This window comes from Xenopus laevis, chromosome 6L (genome assembly GCF_017654675.1).
Source record: "Xenopus laevis strain J_2021 chromosome 6L, Xenopus_laevis_v10.1, whole genome shotgun sequence".
Lineage (NCBI taxonomy): Eukaryota > Metazoa > Chordata > Amphibia > Anura > Pipidae > Xenopus > Xenopus laevis.
In genome coordinates, this window is record NC_054381.1 from 45,089,304 (window position 1) to 45,108,637 (window position 19,334).

The following is a 19,334-nucleotide window of genomic DNA, read 5'->3' on the forward strand; positions in this document are numbered from 1 at the left end:
GTAGATACGTAAATAAGTTAGGGTGGAGGAGACATATCACATAGTGAACCAAGTCGTTGAAATATAAAGAAACCTGCAGTTATTCCTGAGGATTTAACCAACAATTGAAAAATGCTGACTCTGTATAACTGCCTCCCTGATCACTGCCCTATTCCAGGTTTTGCAGTGATTAGCATTCCTGTTCCAGTGGAGCACAAAGCTGCCCAGCTACTTTATGGTCACCACTACTACTCAGCTATCACAGCTTAGGCTGGAGATGGGCAGGTTTTTTATTCAATAAACAAAAGCATAATATGAATTAAAAGGTTCATTAGAACAGGTTCATCTATAACATACTCAACTTGATGAACTTCCCCATTAATAGCAATCTCACTAATATGGCAAGGCTATCAGTCATGTACAAGAACTACACATAGTTCTCATATAGTAAGATGGATGCTACTAAGTGCAGTTTCATAGGATGAAGGCAATCACAGGTTAGATCGAGTCAGCCAGTGGAAGTCCTGCAACAGAAAATGTAAGATTTATGTTACAATTTAAGATATAGAATATTAGAAAATATACTGCAAGGTTGAATGCCCTTCTCAAAACTACAAAACATACCAGAGATTTTAAAGATATTTTAAACTATAATCTTAATTATACAAATGGGGAATGCAGCAGGAGCTGCCAGCAGGATCCCTGCAAATAGCAGCTTTACCTTTTGTTTCCTTCTTACAATGAGCAAAGATTATATATCATTTATTCATTGTGGTGGGATCTTACCAAATTTGCCGCAAAGATTTTAATGATAGTGAAGTTGGGAAACTAACACGTCCGTGGGCGGCAGAAGCTTTGTGCGTTGTTGCCAGAGTGCTGCTGCAAAGGGAGTGTCATGCCAGGGCAGTATTGCTCTGGCATCACAAGAGTGAACACTGGAAATACTTGGTCTCAGGCTCACAAAGTGGCAATTGACTGCATATCTCACCAGGGGGCTGTATGTGGAAAGGTGACATCCATATCTACCTTCTGAGACAATATGAAGTCACACCAGTTGGGCAAGGAAGCTGGGCCAGTTCTTTGATCAGTTGATCAAAAACAGAGCTGTGGACCTAGAGCAGTAGGGGGGGATAGTTTGTGGAAAAATATGGATTATAGGAAAGGATCCATATTTCCTGTGTCATAGGATTCACATCCTCATAACTTTAAACAAATTGTTTATGAGGAGGTCACATGCTTCCTAATGATACCAAACAGGACCAGTCAATACCCACCAGTTAGGAGGGATGGTTCATGGGGGACTGGAACACAAGATACCCCAGCCTGCCCGTGTTTTTATTATAATATTGGGTACTGGCAAGTACCAATATTATATTGGGGAATCTTGCCCCCTGCAGGGGGTCATAAATGACAAGTTCATGGGCACTCCTACCTCATGCATAAGGTAATGAGGAGAGTGTTCTAGCAGGCAATCCCAGTACCCCATGACATGCAAGGAGACTCCATATCCGTGGATTGTATTCCCAGTGTTTCCTAACTCTTGCCTCAGAGGACACAACAGGAAATTCTAAACTTGGTAAAGTATATAGTGTTGTCTTAGTGTTTTACTACCTTTTATTTTATTCACTGTTTTTGCAAGTGTTTTACTCCCTTTTATTTTATTCACTGTTTTTGCAATTCTATGTCTTCTTTGTAATATATTCTTTTATATACATGAACTGTTACTGTTAATATTAAAAATAATGCATTTTAATAAATTTGTCCTAGTATTTTTACTCCCTTTTATTTTACGTACTGTTTTTGCAATTCTATATCTTCTTTGTAATACTAAAGAAAAAAAGTACCCCATATAATTCGATACTCTTTAAGTGCACCAAGGAATTTTAGTAATTTTGAACAATTTAATTGAAGCACTTGACACTTTATATTTATACACTGTTGTTAAGGATTGATTAAATCTCCTGATTTTGGAAGCACTAGCACTTGTAATCTTTAAGGATTTATTTCCTTCAAATCGATAATATACGATTTTTTAAGATTAGAATGGTGGTCTGATTTTCCTACCAGGCACCAAGCACTTTAACATAATAAGTATCACCTATAATTTAGGTATTAGCTAACAATTAATTTTAACTTGATTTAAATGTGCCAAGCCATAAAATAGAATTTACAAGCCGCAGTATAATTACAGGGTGGTGCACTTAAAGAGTTTGGAATTATACGGGGTACTTTTTCTTTATTTTCTTTAATTATACATACTGATCAAGTCAGACCCCTGTATAGATCCATCAAATATTTTAGGAATATATCACATTTTTTCAAATTTCAAATTTTTCTTTAGATTCTTTGTAATACTGTATATTCTTTTATATACATGCACTGTTAATATTAAAAATAATACATTTTAATAAATTTGTCCCTGTGCTCTAACAAACTCATAGCCCATATGAATGCTTGTGCCTAAGTGTATGAACTCTTTGTATGTGTGGAAAGGGAAAAGGCTAGCAGGAAAATGTGTTTGAATGTAAATGAACCCTTTCGCTGCTGGAGTGCTTGTTAAACTAGTAGGATCTTACCTGGACTAACTACCATAGGATAGAGTGTTCAATGCATTTTTGTAATATGAGTTATTACCGGTTATAAATGGCAGGGGAATAGTCACATTAGGTTTCTATCGCCCGTTAATGATAGATGGTGGCAGTAAATGAATTTTTTGGGTGTTGGTGTGTTTTGGGCTGTCTGATGTTAGTCTAACCTGTCTGTATGGTGTTTGAGAGACTGAGTAACCACTTATAGCCAAACTCAAGAGTTATGTGGTTGAAAGTCCCGTTTTCGTGACAAGGAGGAATAGATTGTTGGTGCAGTTTAGCATCCCTTAAGGCAACAGCAAGCCAAGCAGCCAAATAATGTGGCCACAAACACTGTAATATCACTGTATGAGGAATCCTTTACTAATTTCACGGTTACTCTCCTTCAAGACACACAAGTAGATTAGGAGGACCTTCTTCATCTCCTGTATTGGATTATCTCCTGTTTTGGTCATTACTTGTATATAATCTGTGTGTATATGATGGCTTTGTTAGAACCTTGATAAATCATTGCTAGTTTTACCTGCTTTTTCCTGTCTGAAACTGGATCTATCATAACATTGATCAATGAGGGTCCATTCTTTTCTGCAAAGCTGGCTTTTAAAGCATTCTGCAACTCTTCAGGGGTGCGAGCGAAGTATCCTTTGCCACCAAAGGCCATCATAACCTGTTCATAGTGAGCATTAGGCATCAGTGCAACCGGAGGAGCTCTAGAAATAAACCAATATATTGTATTTCTAGGTTTAATAATGGATAGAAAGGGTTAGATGTATCCCTTATAAAAAAATAAAAATATTTATATACAGTACATACAGGTATTGGACTTGTTATCTGGCATCTCAGGGCCCAGAATGCTGGGGAGCCTGCAACACTTTCCTATCTGCAAAAGATTATCTCCAAAGGACATGTTTTGCTATGTCATGTCCATGTTAGTAGTGAAAGTTATTGGGACTCACAGCAGTTGCAGAGTTGGACATGGCAGATGAAAAAAGTGCATTTTAGTATTGCAAGTCCGAGGTTTTATACAAAACTGCTCCCTGATTTTACCCAGTCAACTAAATTATGGAGGTTGGATATGGCCCTCAAAAAAAATTATTTGGACTCTGCCTGTAAAAAGAGTCCACACATCTTTGGTGGATAAATTATTACAAAAAATACTAGAAACTTTGGTATACAGACTAACTGGCCTGCTATATATAGTATATGAACATTTAGCCAGTACTATTTAAAGGAGAAAAAAAGGTAAAATCACTGGGGGTTGCCAAGTTGTAAGGCACCTCCAATGATTCCAGTGGCTGTTACATGGGTACTGTTTGAGGAGAACTGCACCACATTGCTTTTCTCCATGCATCCTCTGTAATGCTCATTAAGTAACTTTTTCCCAAGATTTCTATTCTGCCCATGTGCTTTACAGAATCACTGACTCTCTCTAACTTTTCCCCCCCAACTACTGCCAGTGTATACCTCCAGTGCAAAACAATAAGCAGCCTCTTCACTAGTAGGCACAATGATTGGTGGCATGTATAGATTGCACTGATCTTCATTAAAGTCAACCTGATTTGATACACATAATTATTATATCACTATACAACAGGTTAACATGACATTTCTGATGTTTTTGATACTCACATGGTTGCTGGGTCCCCAGACTTTATCATTTCATTCCATGTGCCCTCATCAAATCCATTGTAAATTCCATTGTTATTTACAACAATGATGATGATCGGTAGGTTATACCTGAAAAGAGTTTATTTTTCTTAGCAAGGGGATTTATTCAGTGGTTATCTTGACACTGATCAGGATTACATACAGACTTTGTAAACAATTTTCATTTTAGAGACACCTGTTTTACAAAGGTATGTAGATCCTATTGCAACAGTGTGTGTTACAATTTTCTGCAGTTTTATTGTGTGCGGATCCGTGAAAATCTTGCTGTTACTAATGGACCTAGCCGGGTCAACAGAGGGCTAGCACCACCAGTGCAGTAAAAGTGAATTGCAGGAGTGTGGTGTATTCTTTCCTTAACAAGACCAGTTTTTATTGCCTTGCTCCACTATCTGCAAAGAGTTTGTATGTTCTCAGTGTGCTTGTATATTGTCAATTCCAAAGGGGCTACAACTGATCTTAATGATGTATGATCTCTGTAATATGCATACGGAATATATAAAAAAAAATAATAATATTGGTGATACAAAGGACATCAGGGCAAATGATTATGATTTTATTTTACCCTAATTCCTGCACTTCCTGTTCCAGGCTTACAGATAAGGATGTGTTTAATGTGCAGGGGTTATAATTAGGAGGAAATCAAATGAATAACATTTACTCTTCTCACAACTGCTTTGAAGATCCATGGAGGTAGAATTCCATTTCACTGGTCTGTACTATTTAGTACAAATTGTGAAATATTCCAACTACTAATATAATTACATTATTTCTAAAAGAATATATCATTTTTAGAGATAACGCACACCCTTCTGAAAGTATATTATATTATCGTCAGGATTGATGGTCAACATTAAACACAAGCTCTCAAATAAATTGGAGTATTACCTGCACATTGTTTCAGCTTCCATGCCTGAGAAACCAAAAGCACTGTCTCCCTCAACACAGACCACTCGCTGCTCAGGACACTCATCTTTTGTAATCATCGCTGCTGCTATAGCAAATCCTAGTCCAACTCCCATGGTACCAAATGTGCCAGCATCTAACCTAAGAAGAAAGAAAAGTGCTAAGAAAAAATATAAGAAAAATATAGGCAAACTGAATATCGAGACATTTACAATATTGTAGGTAGTTGATATCTAACAATGCAGAACAGATTAATGCCAATAGCTAAACTACAAATACACTCATGCAGTTTCACTTCTTATGAAGAGTAGAAACAAGTATTTGTTATACTACCAAGTCCCGGTTTCCCTCTTCTCTGCCCTCTAGAATATCACATCTATTTGCAAATAGACAAATACAAGAGGTCCTCTGCACTCAACCCATTATCAATATATGAAGGACATGGAGACATTTTGCTCCTTAAACTACTAAAAAAAACAAAAAATGCCTTACCCTTTAAACAAAAACAGGGATTGTTTGTCCATATATTGCCATATATTTAAGCTGGCCAACTATGTCAAAGTCCTACCTGGTCTGGCCAGTCCTAAACTAACTGTCATCTGATTCATTAAGAATTCTATTTGCTTTATAATAGATTTTACACAGGGACTACGTTTTACTTGCAACTTACATGCTGCTTTCAAGGTTAAAACTCACAAACACCTGTTTGCAAAGCCTGACCACAACAATTATTCAAAAAGGAATCCCACTCTCAGTCTGAGAACTATAGGCCTGTTATTTTGACATCACTGTTAGGAAAGCCTTTGGAAGAGGTAATAAGAAATAGAATTATAGGACATTATAGACTATAAGAACTGACCTTCCATTTTAAGTAACTATCGATAGCTTGTGCCATTTAAACTGAATTTGAATTGTTACCTATGACGTGGATGGTAGTTCTGCAGTATAGTGCGGCCAATGTCCATTGTATTGGCTCCTTCACTCACAATGATACAGTTATTAGGAAGGGACTCCTTCACATATTGGAACACAGTGTAATAGTTCATAGGAAGTGATGTCTGTGATGCCAAAACCTTTAAACATTAAAATAAATATATTTTAAATATATAGTATATAAATACATAAGCAGGGATAACAAACAAATGCAAATATTTTGAAAGGCCCTGTACATGACCCGATAAAATAAATAAAATCTGATGACATGGTCCTTCACCAAGCCAGCTTTACTGGTCCTGCAGTTTAATGGCCCATTTATGGTGCTGGCCGATGTTCCTGCCTGACCAATATCTGGAATATATAGCTTTTTGCTGTCGGATCAGTGACTGCATTTGTGCGTTGATGCAATCATACTGACTGCCTCAATTGGATCATCCAATATTGCCCACCCCAAGTTGGGAATACTGGTAAAATATACACTGGTTTGGCGACCTTGTGAAACAAGTGTATCTGAAAACATCTGGCCAGCTTAATTCCTACCCCTAGGAAGCTATTCTACAATTTTATACACCGATACAAGCACAGAACAGTTTGTCTTCAAGTGGCAGATTTTTAAAAAAAATAAATAAAAAATCACCTTTGAGTTTTCCTCATTGGCTCTTATTTTCGTCATAAGTGTTTTCCACCACTCAGTGTTGGCTGGATATTTCCAAGATGTTTTACCAAGGTGCTCTAAAAGCTAGAGAATAACAAGGTTTTAACTCATTTGCCTCACGTAAATCGAAAATATAATCATCCAAAATAAATATAATTAAACTGAAATGGAAGTTAATTTATTACAGATTAACAGCGACAGAGCTGTGTACAGCCAAAGAAAAAGGTTAAACATATACTTAGAATGAAATATTATTATTATTATTATTAACATGTATTTATATAGCGCCAACATATTGCATAGCACTGTGTTCTTCTCCCCATCTTACTCGACAGAAGGAATTTTAAAAACTGTGGCATGCAAGAATCAGTAAAAGAAAAGAATACCAATAATTTTATAAAAATGAATGTAAACCTACACGGGACGGGTTTGTGCACTTTGCAAATTGTTGCTATGCTTGTCTTTGCACTCCACAAATGCTCCAAAATGCCCTGTACCTCCCAAAAAATATAGAGTGTTGCCAAGTTTCAGCAGCAATGCATTTATGAGGGGTGGGCTGGGATGGCACATTTTGCATTCTCTATTCCTATCACCTGACTTAAGATGGCCATAACAGATGAGATCCTCTCATTTGGTGTGGTTGCCAAATGAGCAGATTTGAACCCAATATGCCCACCAAAGGCAGGGCAATAATGGGTTAATCCCATCGTTTGGCCCTAGGAATAATAAAGGAAATGGGCCGACACTGTCCTTGACTGCAGGAAAAAACAAACCTGCCCTATCGATATCATGCTGATTTTTCCCTGATATCAATCTCGGTGACCTGTCAGAAGCCCCCACACACGGGCAGATAAGATGCCGAATCAGTCTAAAGGACCAATATCAGCAGCTTTAATATGCCTGTGTATGGCCACCTTTAGGGAGAGTCTGCAGACGCAAACTGTCTATGGCCTATGGCGCTGGACACAACTGATGTGTAAATCTAGAACCAAACTCTGATACTTCCAAGATGTATATTTCAATTCCTTTTAATGTTGTTGTGCAAGTATGTTATGCTGGATTACCCCTGTTTTAATTTGAGAATGCTCCCTTTTGTTTTTTTACTATGACACTGCACAGACACACAGATTCTCAAACACTAAAATAGTCTTGTTTATTTATGCAAAGTGTTATGTGTTTGCATAAGCTTTGTTATGTTTTATAGCATTCACTTTTCAGAAGTGTGTGTGTGTGTGTTAAAGATGGTGAACTGTTAACAGCCTGTCTGCATTACTGCAATATAACACAAAGTACAGAGCAACACTATGCTACACATAATTTCATGGTGTATACTGTACATCTATATATGCGAGTAGGTGCTGTTGTTACAATGCTTGGTATCTGCCATGATTGTCAAGTTTAAAGAGATACTGTCATGGTGCCTACACACCAATATTACAACTAAAAAAAATACACTCGATGGTTCAGGAATGACATTTTATATTGTAGAGTGAATTATTTTCAGTGTAAAACAGTGTAATTTAAAAATAAAAAAGACATCATAAAAATCATGCCAGAATCCCTTTAAGCTAAGCATATGCCTTAAATAAAATCAGATTTTGCCATCTGCTAGTCCCTTTTACAAATTACACATATTGTGCTTTGTATACAGGAGAGCCCTGCAGATACTGCCCTCAAAAGTGTTGGAAGATCCAGGGTTCTTACAATGGTTTGCGTCAATTGATGCAGAAAATTTGTTCCTAAAGAATTGGGCACATACATCCTTTTGACACCATTTGCTAGAAATGATGCCATTCAATAAGCACAGAAGAACATGCTCATTTGCTCAATTCTGTGACCCACACCGCCCAATCACTACAAGTATGCTGGAATTGTGAAGAATATATACTGCATTATGATAAAAAAAAAAAAATTTGTAGCTCGAGTTATTTAGCTTTTTATTCAGCAGCTCTCCAGTTTACAATTTCAGCAATCTGTTTGCTAGGGTTCAAATGACCCTATCAACCATGCATTGATTTGAATAAGAGACTGGAATATGAGTAAGAGAGGCCTGAATAGAAGGACGAGCAATAAAAAGCAGCAATAACAATACATTTGTAACAGAGCATTTGTTTTTAGGGTCAGTGACCCCCATATGAAAGCTAGAAAGAGTGAGAAGAAAAAGGCAAATAACTAAAAAACTATGGAAAAAAAATGGAGACCACTTGAAAAATTGCTTAGAATTACTAAAAGTAAAATTGAAGGTGATCCACCCCTTTAAACCAAAAGTAAAAAATCATAGAAATCCCAACAAAAAGTTTACACATTCCTTTTAACTATCTAACAAACAAACAAACAATAATTGGTTTATTGGTGGAACCCCATTAGGTCACGATGTCCACTTACCTGCTGTGTCACAGCATCAATATCACCCAAAAGGCTTGCAGCTGGTTTTACATTATTGCCAAGCTCTTCTGCACATATATCAACCTTTTTGACAAATATCAAAAAACTCTGTTTAACACAAGCCTGGCAGAAACATTCACAAATATTTACTCACTGAACATAAATGATACCACATACAGTACAGGTATGGGACATGTTATCGGGAATGCTCTGGACCTGGGGTTTTCTGGATAATGGATATTTTTGTAATTTGGATCTTCATACCATAAGTCTACTAGAAAATTATAGAAATATTAAATAAACTCAATAGGCAGGTTTTGCTTCAAATAAGGATTAATTATATCTTAGTTGGATCAAGTACAAGGTTCTGTTTTATTACTACAGAAAAAAGGAAATCTTTTTTAAAAATCTGGCTTAATTGGATAAAATGGAGTCTATGGGAGAAAGCCTTTCAGTAATGCAATGCTGCAAAAGTCTAGAAGACACACAGTTATTTTTACATACCTGAATAATCTTTACATCTGGTCGAAACCTTGGTGGAAGCCCAAAGTGCAAAATCCAGTTGAGTCTGGCTCCGAGAAGCAGTATAACATCAGCGTTCTGAAGTGCACTTGTAATACAAAGTAACAGCTTTATAAAAAACGCAAGGTTTATAGAGACCATTATCTAAGAAAAATAGAATGTCTAGTCAAGGTAACACACGATAACCCTAATCCTTTGCTTGCTGAATTAACACTATACAACTGAAAGTCCATGGGTCTGATGAAGCCCAGCTGTGTTTTTTTTTTTTTATATAGCCCCTAACCTTTCTCATGGTACCAATGAAATAGCTGTAGGGTAGAGGCACACGGGCAGATTAGGGAAGATTTAGTCGTCTGGTGACTAATCGCCTCTTCTGCGGGGCGACAATGCCTTCCCCCTGCTATAATGAGAAAACGTCAGCGCCAAAGCACTCGAGGCGCTTCGATTTGCGAAGTCGGCCGAAGTTGCCTCACAAGGAAACTTTCTACCTTGTTTTGCACTTCAGTATACAGTTATGGCACATGGACACTTTGTACACTGTTGCCCTTAGACAAAGAACAATGATGGGGCAAAATGTCCCTCTCAGACTTCTTATTCTGATGAATGGCATATGCCTTACTGAATGTACACAGTAGTGAAGATGCAGAGATGTATTTTGTTCATTGATGTTCTCCATCTGAAGTGGTGAAAAAAATCCCCATGTGCCAGGGGTCTAAGGGCCTTTGTTAGGCAGCAAGTCCTTGCAGGCAGCTACATAATATAACATTTTATTACTATAAAATAAAGATATAAAACAGTGCAATATATCAACTTGGGCATCAAATTGTATGTAAAATCAGTTGATTCTTATACAGCATATGACAATATATAGCCCCAGTATCTCTGCCACATCCAGTAAAATATGTAAGACAGGCAAGTCAGTAATCAAAGATAAAGGTTTAATGTTACACTGGGATATGACAGAGTAACCACCTGCCAGTAAGTATGGTAAATTGTCCTTAAGTACTAGTGGAGACTTCCAGAAACTGATAGATTATTCTTAATCTTAAATCATTTCCTTAATTTGTGAATTTAATAAATGTGGCTCCACTGAATAGACAATCTCATGTTTGTCTCTTAATTTTCTCTAGCCTATTATGAGTGGAGCATGTTGTAAGAATTATGTTGTTTGTTATGAGACATGCATTGGATTACAGATCATGGAGCCCATCTAACCATTCCTCAGCTTGCCCCAAAAGTCCCTGCATCGGCTTGCCCCAAGTCCCTGCATCAGTTCTAAACATAAATGGGTAATTTTTTATAACCCCTATAAATGTAGCATATGGAATGGTAGGGGGCTGCTAATGCTTTTAAAGTGCAGGCTTGCTGTCAGCCATACAAATAATAATGCTGGACCTTTAAAATAATTTTAAATGACCTAACTCTGAGAACAACACATTATTTATGTCTGTAAAGCCATACTTGATCTGGCAATGCTATCATGAAGGCCAACTTGACCTTACTGTAGGTCTTTCAGTATCAGTCAAGAGCAGCAGCATCTAGTAGTTAATTAATTAACCATTAATAATGCCTCTAGCCTCTCTTCCTGTTACAAAGCAAACCTGGTGTAAGTCTATTTTTGTAAATGTAAGTCTATCTGTGTAAATAACAATGCGCCGATTCTCTGCTTGCGCTCCTCTTCAGAAATGGCGACAGGGCTACGATCCATCGTGAGGCACTCAATTCAGGAGAAAATCGAGCGCCGCACAATGGATCATCGCCCTGTCGCCGTCTCTCTGAAGAGGAGCGCAAGCAGAAAATCGGTGAGTAATTTCTTAATAAAGACTTTGCGAATTGAAAGTTAAAACTAACTTGGTGTTTTTTTTCGTTAAGTAAAAACTAATTTTTTTTTAAAAAAAATATATGTTACTGGTCTTTTAAGTTTAGCTGTAAAAACTCCAATAAAAAGTATTGAAAACGTAAGTTTAGCTGTATTTAAATAATGCCTTATTGCCACTAGAGCAGCTATCTGAAGGTAGTAACTAAGTAGAGATGACAAAAGCATTGGATAGTAAGATCATGTCAATGAAACACTTAGGAATACCTGGATCTGGCTGCTGCCACACAGTTTGGATGGTTATCTGGCACTACTCCCTTGCCCATTGGAGTAGGTAAGAATGGAAGTCCATAATCTTGCACCAATTTTCTGATGCTTTTTTCTGCATGTGAAAAAGCAGCACCTTCAAAACAAAAACAGGAATACCCAGACATTCAAACGTGCAACCACCCAAAAATATCTTCTCTACAGGGCAATAAAATAAAGTGGATGCCAGTGTTTTCATTCCATCCAGGGATATTCTTCTAGGGTGTGGTTCTTACATTATTGCCTATGACAAATAAATGAACTACAAAAAATTGGTTGCATTAGCCACAACCTTATAACAAACCAATTGCCTGGTTGCATTGGAGGGGACAGTGCTTAACCCAATTGGGTAAGCACCACTAGATTTTAATGAATGGATTGATTTATATTAACACAATAATGCTCATTTTAGTAACAAAGACTTTTGTGAAACAATTTCCCAAAAAGGTGAAATTGCCCTTTAACTACCTGCTCCTATAACTCATTTGTCATGTACCTTTTCCCACTATGATGAGAGGTTGTTGAGCATTCTTTAGCAATGATACTGCTTTGTTTACAGTGGTGGGATCTGCTAGGCTGGTGGGAGGTGGCAAACAGCATTCAGTGTACCTAAAGGTAAAAAAATAAATAATCTATAATTCATTTAAAGCATGGATTTAAGACATTTTCAGCTGTAGAGATTTACACATTTTATATTGCAATCCTTGGAATAAGTAAAGCTAAGTCAAAATATGTAATTTTAAGAAATAGGTCACCTTTAAGTTAACTTTTAGTATATTATGCACTGGCCTCATCTTTGCAACATTTCAGCAATGTACCGTACTTCTATAACAGTTATGATGAATTTTGTTAAATTCAAATTTTTGTAATTTCCTAAATTTTATTAAGCTGTTCACCCTGACATAACATGATATAATGTTCAACACACCTGACATCACTCCTGTTAACCATTTTGTTTACAAAGTCTCCTGGAATATCTACGTAGCAGGAACCAGGTCGGCCATAGATACTGCTTCTTACAGCCTGGATAACAAAACCAGCAATACATAGTATTAACTCATCCTTATATTAACCCATATTATATGAGCAAATAAACTATTAATTTGTATTAAGAGTTGTTTAATTTTATACTATTGGGGCTGTGCCAACTTCTGGTCATTTGAAGACCAAATCAAACCTACATTTTGACCCATTTTGCCGTTTCGCAATTTTTTGGGCTAAACGGGTCATATTCGTTCATCACTAGATATTGAAAGTAAGCTTGTAGCTCCATGAACTTTATAAAAGCAGTAGACCTTTGGCCTCAGGCATTTATATGGTCATGGAACTCCTCAGTGACTTTTAATATTTTTATATTTTACAATTATTGTACATTATTCACACTGTACATTGTGAGTTGGACCCTAAGCTCAGGTAAGTGACAGTAGCACAGGGCAGGTGCAGTGAATCAGCAGAAAAGAATATGGGGAGCTACTAGGGGTATCTGCACAGATCTTCTCTGATAGAGGACTATGGTTGCCCATACCATATGGCCTAACATGAATAAACTAAATCTTTTGTTGAGCTTTAGTTCTTTATAGATGCTATTGTTGCTACAAAATATTTAAGAGAAGAGAATGAACACTTATGCAAACTGAAAAAAAGATTTTGTGTTCCAGTACTTGAAATAAAAATTACGGTATCATAAAATAATTTGAGTGTACAGTAGAATTGTTTACTTCTCTTAGGCATACCTCCCAACATTTTCAAAATAAAAAGACAAACAAAAAAAAAGTTATTTTGTGGCCACACCCCCTAATTACCATGTTCATTCTACAAAATTTGGCAGGTTATGAAAGTTTGAACATATTTCTGTGTTTTTTTTTCAGTTATTTGCTAATGAAGGTGAATTGCCCTTTAAGCTGTGAGTCTAACATTTCCCAAGGGACCTGCTATCTTATATTGTTGCAATTACTTATTTGCTTATCTCAAAATTGTTACAAAAGTATCTTATATGCAGCTGTGGCTGTTCTGGGCTCTCTGCCAAAAGCCAATTAAGTTAGAAACTTTGTTTCTTTTTCTGGCTGTTCAGTGCAGAGAAAAACGGGACTTTCCAATACAAACAAGGGACTGCGAGTTGAGCTGTCAAAAACGGGACAGTTGGGAGGTATGTCTTAGGGTTTGGTGTTCACATTACTGAAAGCCTGGAAAATCCCAGGCACCAAGCATTCTGTATAATAAATCCTACACCCACAGATAAAGCATTCCAACAGCTTATTAAAGAGTTGAACAAAGCTTTCTGATATTATTTTTAAATAGGTTTAGTCAGTGGACTAGTTCAGTGAAATATTAAAAACTTTATGTATTACCTTTTCAATGACAACTGGAATAGCCTCCAAGCTACTGGGTCTTGCTGAAAACTTGCTGTATAGACGGCATGTTTCAACCTAAACATTTCAAAAGAGCGTAACTGTAAGCTTATAACCACTGAATCCTCCAGTCAAGCAATGTGCATTAAATGGTCAGCCTTAACATGTGCACATAAATCTAGTTGATTTAACCATCTGAAATCTATTCAATGGAAGCACTACCAAGCACAGAAGGGTTATAACACTTATATGGAAATTAAAAAAATATATATTGTTGGTCATTGTTTCAGATCCACTGTGAGAATGTAAAGTCAAAAAACTTTAACTATTAATAAATGCTACAATTATTTCATACATATGTACTTTACAACCCACTTTTAAGTAGGGATGCACCGAATCCAGGATTCGGTTCGGAATTCGGCCTTCGGCCTTCTTCAGCAGGATTCGGCCAAATCCTTGTGTCTGGCCGAACTGAATCCTAATCTGCATATGTAAATTAGGGGCGGGAGGGAAATCATGTTACTTTTCATCAGAAAACAAGGAAGTGAAAAAAAATGTTTAGACTTACAGTATTCTTTTACCACCCCTAATTTGCATATGCAAATTCGGATTTGGTTCGGTATTCAGCCAAACCCCAAATAGTGGATTTGGTGCATCTCTACTTTCAAGGGATCTGTTGTGATTTCGGTTGGGTCTCCAGTAGCCAATATCATTGAGTTGGCAGTTTTGTTTTATTATAGCAACCCAAAAATAAAAAGTTCAGATATTTAAGGAGTGCTTTACACATTTATTTTGCTGCATGAGTTCCCATATAAATAAGTAGGCAGCAAATAGGTAGTCGCTGTAGACTACGATGTACAGAGCCTGTAGCCAAGAAAATATATCAATTTCTAAAATGGTGGCATCATCAGAATATCAGGTGCCAGGGAAGGAAGGCCCTGCAGAAATATTAAAGTCATTTTAAATCAAGGGCAAAACAAAACTTACTACTAATATAGTTAAAACTAATATAGTGTACCTGTGGGAACTCCTGGAAAGCTCCCATTGTCTCCTGATTGGTATCGGATGATCCTGCCAACACAATGAGTGGCCTATAATAAAAAGATAAGTCTGTCACATTACGTATGCCAGTATTCTCATAAGATCCAATGGGGTGTGGATATGGTGATTATAGCCCCAAATCTGCTGTATAGATTGTTTTTGTGACTTCGGAGGAATACTCTCCATGACTTATTTACAAAATCTCTGTATGGGCAGCTTTAGGTCAATCTTTGTAAAGTGTTAGAGAACAATACAGAACTAGGGACATTATATTATTATGATACAGTATTATATATTACATTATGTTATTGTATAATATGGAACCCTAGTTAACTGTAGTAAGCTAAAGGTATGGAGTATAGATTTACAACCCTTGCAATAGCCTTGACATTGTATTTTCTGAACACACCCTTTATCTATAAGAAATAGATAAGAAATAAATGATAAAATAATATTAATTACCAGCAGTTCATGTTAGAATTTGCCATTCCACTTAGTGCATTGATGAGGCCTGGTCCAGAGACAACAAGACATACTCCTGGCCTAAAAATAAATATACTCAGCTAAATTAGTTTCATAGCATAGACTATTAAAAATTCTCAACATGTATTCAAAAGTATCAGGGTTTAGCAGAAGCAGACATAACAAATAGCAAAGATCATGTACTCGTTAGGTAAAAATCGCATTATGTATGTTACTTTCTGGAAATAAACAAGAACTGGTTGTGTGGCTACCATTCCATGCAGCTTCTATCCTTATAAATGGCTTCTTCTGAAGGCAGAGGTATAATTTTTAATAATTAAAAATGTCATGGATAAATCGAGTTTAAACTTACCTGCCAGTTAGATAGCCCACAGCAGAGGCTGCATAGCAAGCCTGTAAGAGACAAGCAGGACATAAATAAAAACAGTAAAGTAAAAGAATTGTAGGGCACAGAGTTAATTAAAGGGGTTGTTCACCTTTTAAGAAACTTTTAGTATGATGTAGAAAGTGATATTCTGAGACAATTTGCAATTGGTTTAAATTTTTTATTATTAGTGGTTTTTGGGTTATTTAGCTTTTTATTCAGCAGCTCTCCAGTTTGCAATTTCAGCAGTCTGGTTGCTAGGGGTCGGCAACAAGTTTGGAGGAGTGTTGGGCCACGGCCTGGTGGTTGGGGACCCCTGATCTAGAGATTGGGGTTTATTATTTGTGGTTTTTGAGTTATTAAGCTTTTTATTCAGCAGCTCTCCAGTTTGCAATTTCAGCAATCTGGTTGCTATGGTCCAAATTACCTTAGCAACCATCAGGATAGGCCCTGAATAGAAGGAGAGGTAATAAAAAGTTGCAACAACAATATTTGTAGCCTTAAGGTGGCCATACACTATAAGATCCGCTCGTTTGGCAAGGTCGGCAAACGAGCGGATCTTAACCTGATACGCTCACTATCGTCTTGGCGATATCGGATGAATCGGAACGAATCTAAAGGACCAATATCGTCAGCTTTAATCTGCCCGTGTATGGCCACCTTGCGGTCCTGTGGAAGTCTGTCAGTGAAATATGAAAGAAGAGCCAGGGGAGAGCTAAACAAATGATAAAGGAAGATAGAAAACAGAAGACTTTGTTGGAGCGTAAGAGGAATGCTCCCTGTAGCTGAATGTTACTGTACCACTCACCGCTTGTTCATTTCTCATCCCCACATACTTGATCCCAGCAGCCTGCGCAGCCACAGCTATTTCAATGACAGGGATTCCAACTATGCCAAACATATACTTTACATTCTGAAATCAAAAAGGAAAACACACTTTGCTATATACGACAGCTGTATATCATCACTTACGGAGCTGAATTTCTTAACTCACCTCATTGGTCCAGCGCCCCTGACCATGTCTACATTAATGGTGGTAGCACACCAAAACAGCAAATGCTCACTGCAGAGATATCACTCATAACTCATACTGTATGTGAAAATGTTTATGTCATATTAAGACATACCCTTTAACACAGCAACTCGAAACACATGATTAAACACCTTCTGGACCTGGGCAGGCAGAGTATGGCACATACAGGGAGCATATGGCAGGCAGAGTATGGCACACACAGGGAGCATAGGGCAGGCAGAGTATGGCACACACAGGGAGTATAGGGCAGGCAGAGTATGACACACACAGGGAGCATAGGGCAGGCAGAGTATTGCACAGACAGGCAGAATGGGAGTCATTTTTCAATGCACACTCCTGGAGAGTGCTGCTGTGCGATTATGTAGGGGGGAACCCAGCAGGGGGTCAGAGTGCAGGATGTCCTATGGTGGCTAGTTATGCCACTGCTCCTACAGACTCTCTGAGGTGTGAATAATGTGTCTGTCTGTCTGTTTTGTGATCAATGCAATGTTTTACAGGTCAGGGTCTTACAGGTGTTAATGCAGAATTTTACAGGGATGAACAATATATGAGATTACAGGTGTGAGCAACATAGGGCTATTACAGCCTAGGTAAGTGAAGGTGTGAAGCAGGTTTTGATACCTTGTAAATCTTACAGAAAGGTAAACTGTCACAGCTACCACACTTTAATGGAGGACCATGGGTTGGTTGTGGCCTGTGGGCCCCCAGTTGCACAGCATTGTCCTATAGATATTTGGTTTGATACCAAAAATATTTACTTTGTTGGAAGACATTTGTTCCTAGTGTTATTGTGGAACTACAACTCTTGTATGGTTGTTGCACTAGCACTTTATATAGGCTTCACTTTTGTAGGAGATAAGCGCAATTAGTGTATCTCTGCACCTTGAGGCTGAGGGTACACGGAGCATTGGCTCCACCACTCTCAGCCTGTGATTTCTCCACTTCCTTCCCCAGCTCCAGTTATCTGAACTGAAAAGTACAGCTTCCATTTTAGCACAGGCTCGTGGAGCAGAGGTCAGCCCGAAAACACGAAAGCAGGCTTTTCGGGCCGACCTCTGCTCTGTGTGCTTAGACCCAAGTGAAAGCTGTACTTTCTAGTGCACATAACCAGAGCTGGGGAAGGGAGATTCTCTCAGCATGCAGAAAAAAAACTCACAGTAAAACAGAGAGCAGCAGAATCAACGATACGTGTGCCCTCAGCCTTAGTAAAAAGATTACCATGGTATACATGAACACGTATATTAAGAGAAAGGTATGATACCACACTGGGTACTACGCTATATATTTCTATTTTATGTGTATCTTTCTTCTTGCATCAGGCCCTGGTTGATTAAAATGTAAATTAAATGGTTTTGTTTGCACTTGGCTGAAGGCAGCTCATTCCCTTTCCCCCAAGATTCCCTCTGCCTGTGGCTTTGTCCCTTTATGTCGCCATGATGGAACCTTTCTGTGACTTCTAATATTCTCATTTTGTACAATATAGATACATTGTACACGAAAGCCATGAATATCTAATAAATGATATCCTTATAAATGGTGAGTACTGATGTCATCAGTTATAAACGGTTAGTAGTGATGTCATCAGTTATAAACGGTGAGCAGTGATGTCATTTCTGTCACATGACTTACTGAAATTTGTGTATTATAATAAAGTACCCCCAGTTGCAAAATATGAGGATATTAGAAGTCACTTCGGAGTTCCATGGTCATGAAACTCCTCTGTAACTTAGAATATCCTTATAATTTACAAGAGGGGGTAATTTATTCACTATGTAATACACAAAAGCCATGAATATCTTGTAAATTATAGTTTTATAAACAGTGAGTAGTGATGTCATTTCTGTCACAAGACTCCCTGAAACTTGGGTATATTTGTACCGCATTGGTTCAGACTACAGAAGAGCCTGTGAGCAGAGTTTTTCTATTGCATGGTCAGTCCTGTGCCCTCTATGAATGGTACTGCCCTCACATGCTACTGCCAAAGCTTTGTAACTAGTCTGTGTGAGACACAGCATATCTCTGCTTTTCTGAGCCTGGCTGGACTTTGGACTTTTCTGTCCAGACATGGCATGTTGTATAACTGACAACAATAGCTATGCTGCAAAGAATTATGGGGGCGTCTGACCTCTCTTGCTTATAACCTACTACAAATCCCAGCAGGAATGATTGGAGGGCAGCAGGCCACGTGAGTATAAAATCAGCCTTACTTGTGCGACTAGCGCCTCTGCAATGATTTGTGCTCCAGTGACAGGTTCCTGCTCCTCGCAGCCTCGCTGAGCAGCCATCTCTCCCGCACTGAACTCTGCC

The 19,334-nt window shown here is 37.8% G+C and overlaps 1 protein-coding gene across 1 annotated transcript; it reads right to left on the minus strand.

The window, feature by feature from the left end:
* Positions 1-251: 251 nt before the first annotated feature.
* Positions 252-19,330, minus strand: hacl1.L (2-hydroxyacyl-CoA lyase 1 L homeolog). Its single transcript, NM_001093353.1, is given in 17 exon segments — positions 252-503; positions 3,091-3,277; positions 4,197-4,304; positions 5,121-5,279; positions 6,057-6,211; positions 6,712-6,813; positions 9,115-9,198; positions 9,619-9,724; positions 11,720-11,855; positions 12,255-12,367; positions 12,687-12,781; positions 14,107-14,184; positions 15,125-15,197; positions 15,610-15,690; positions 15,983-16,023; positions 16,803-16,907; positions 19,235-19,330. Coding segments are annotated over 17 exon segments (1,734 nt in total). The 5' UTR covers positions 19,313-19,330; the 3' UTR covers positions 252-470.
* Between the last annotated feature and the right edge of the window lie 4 nt (positions 19,331-19,334).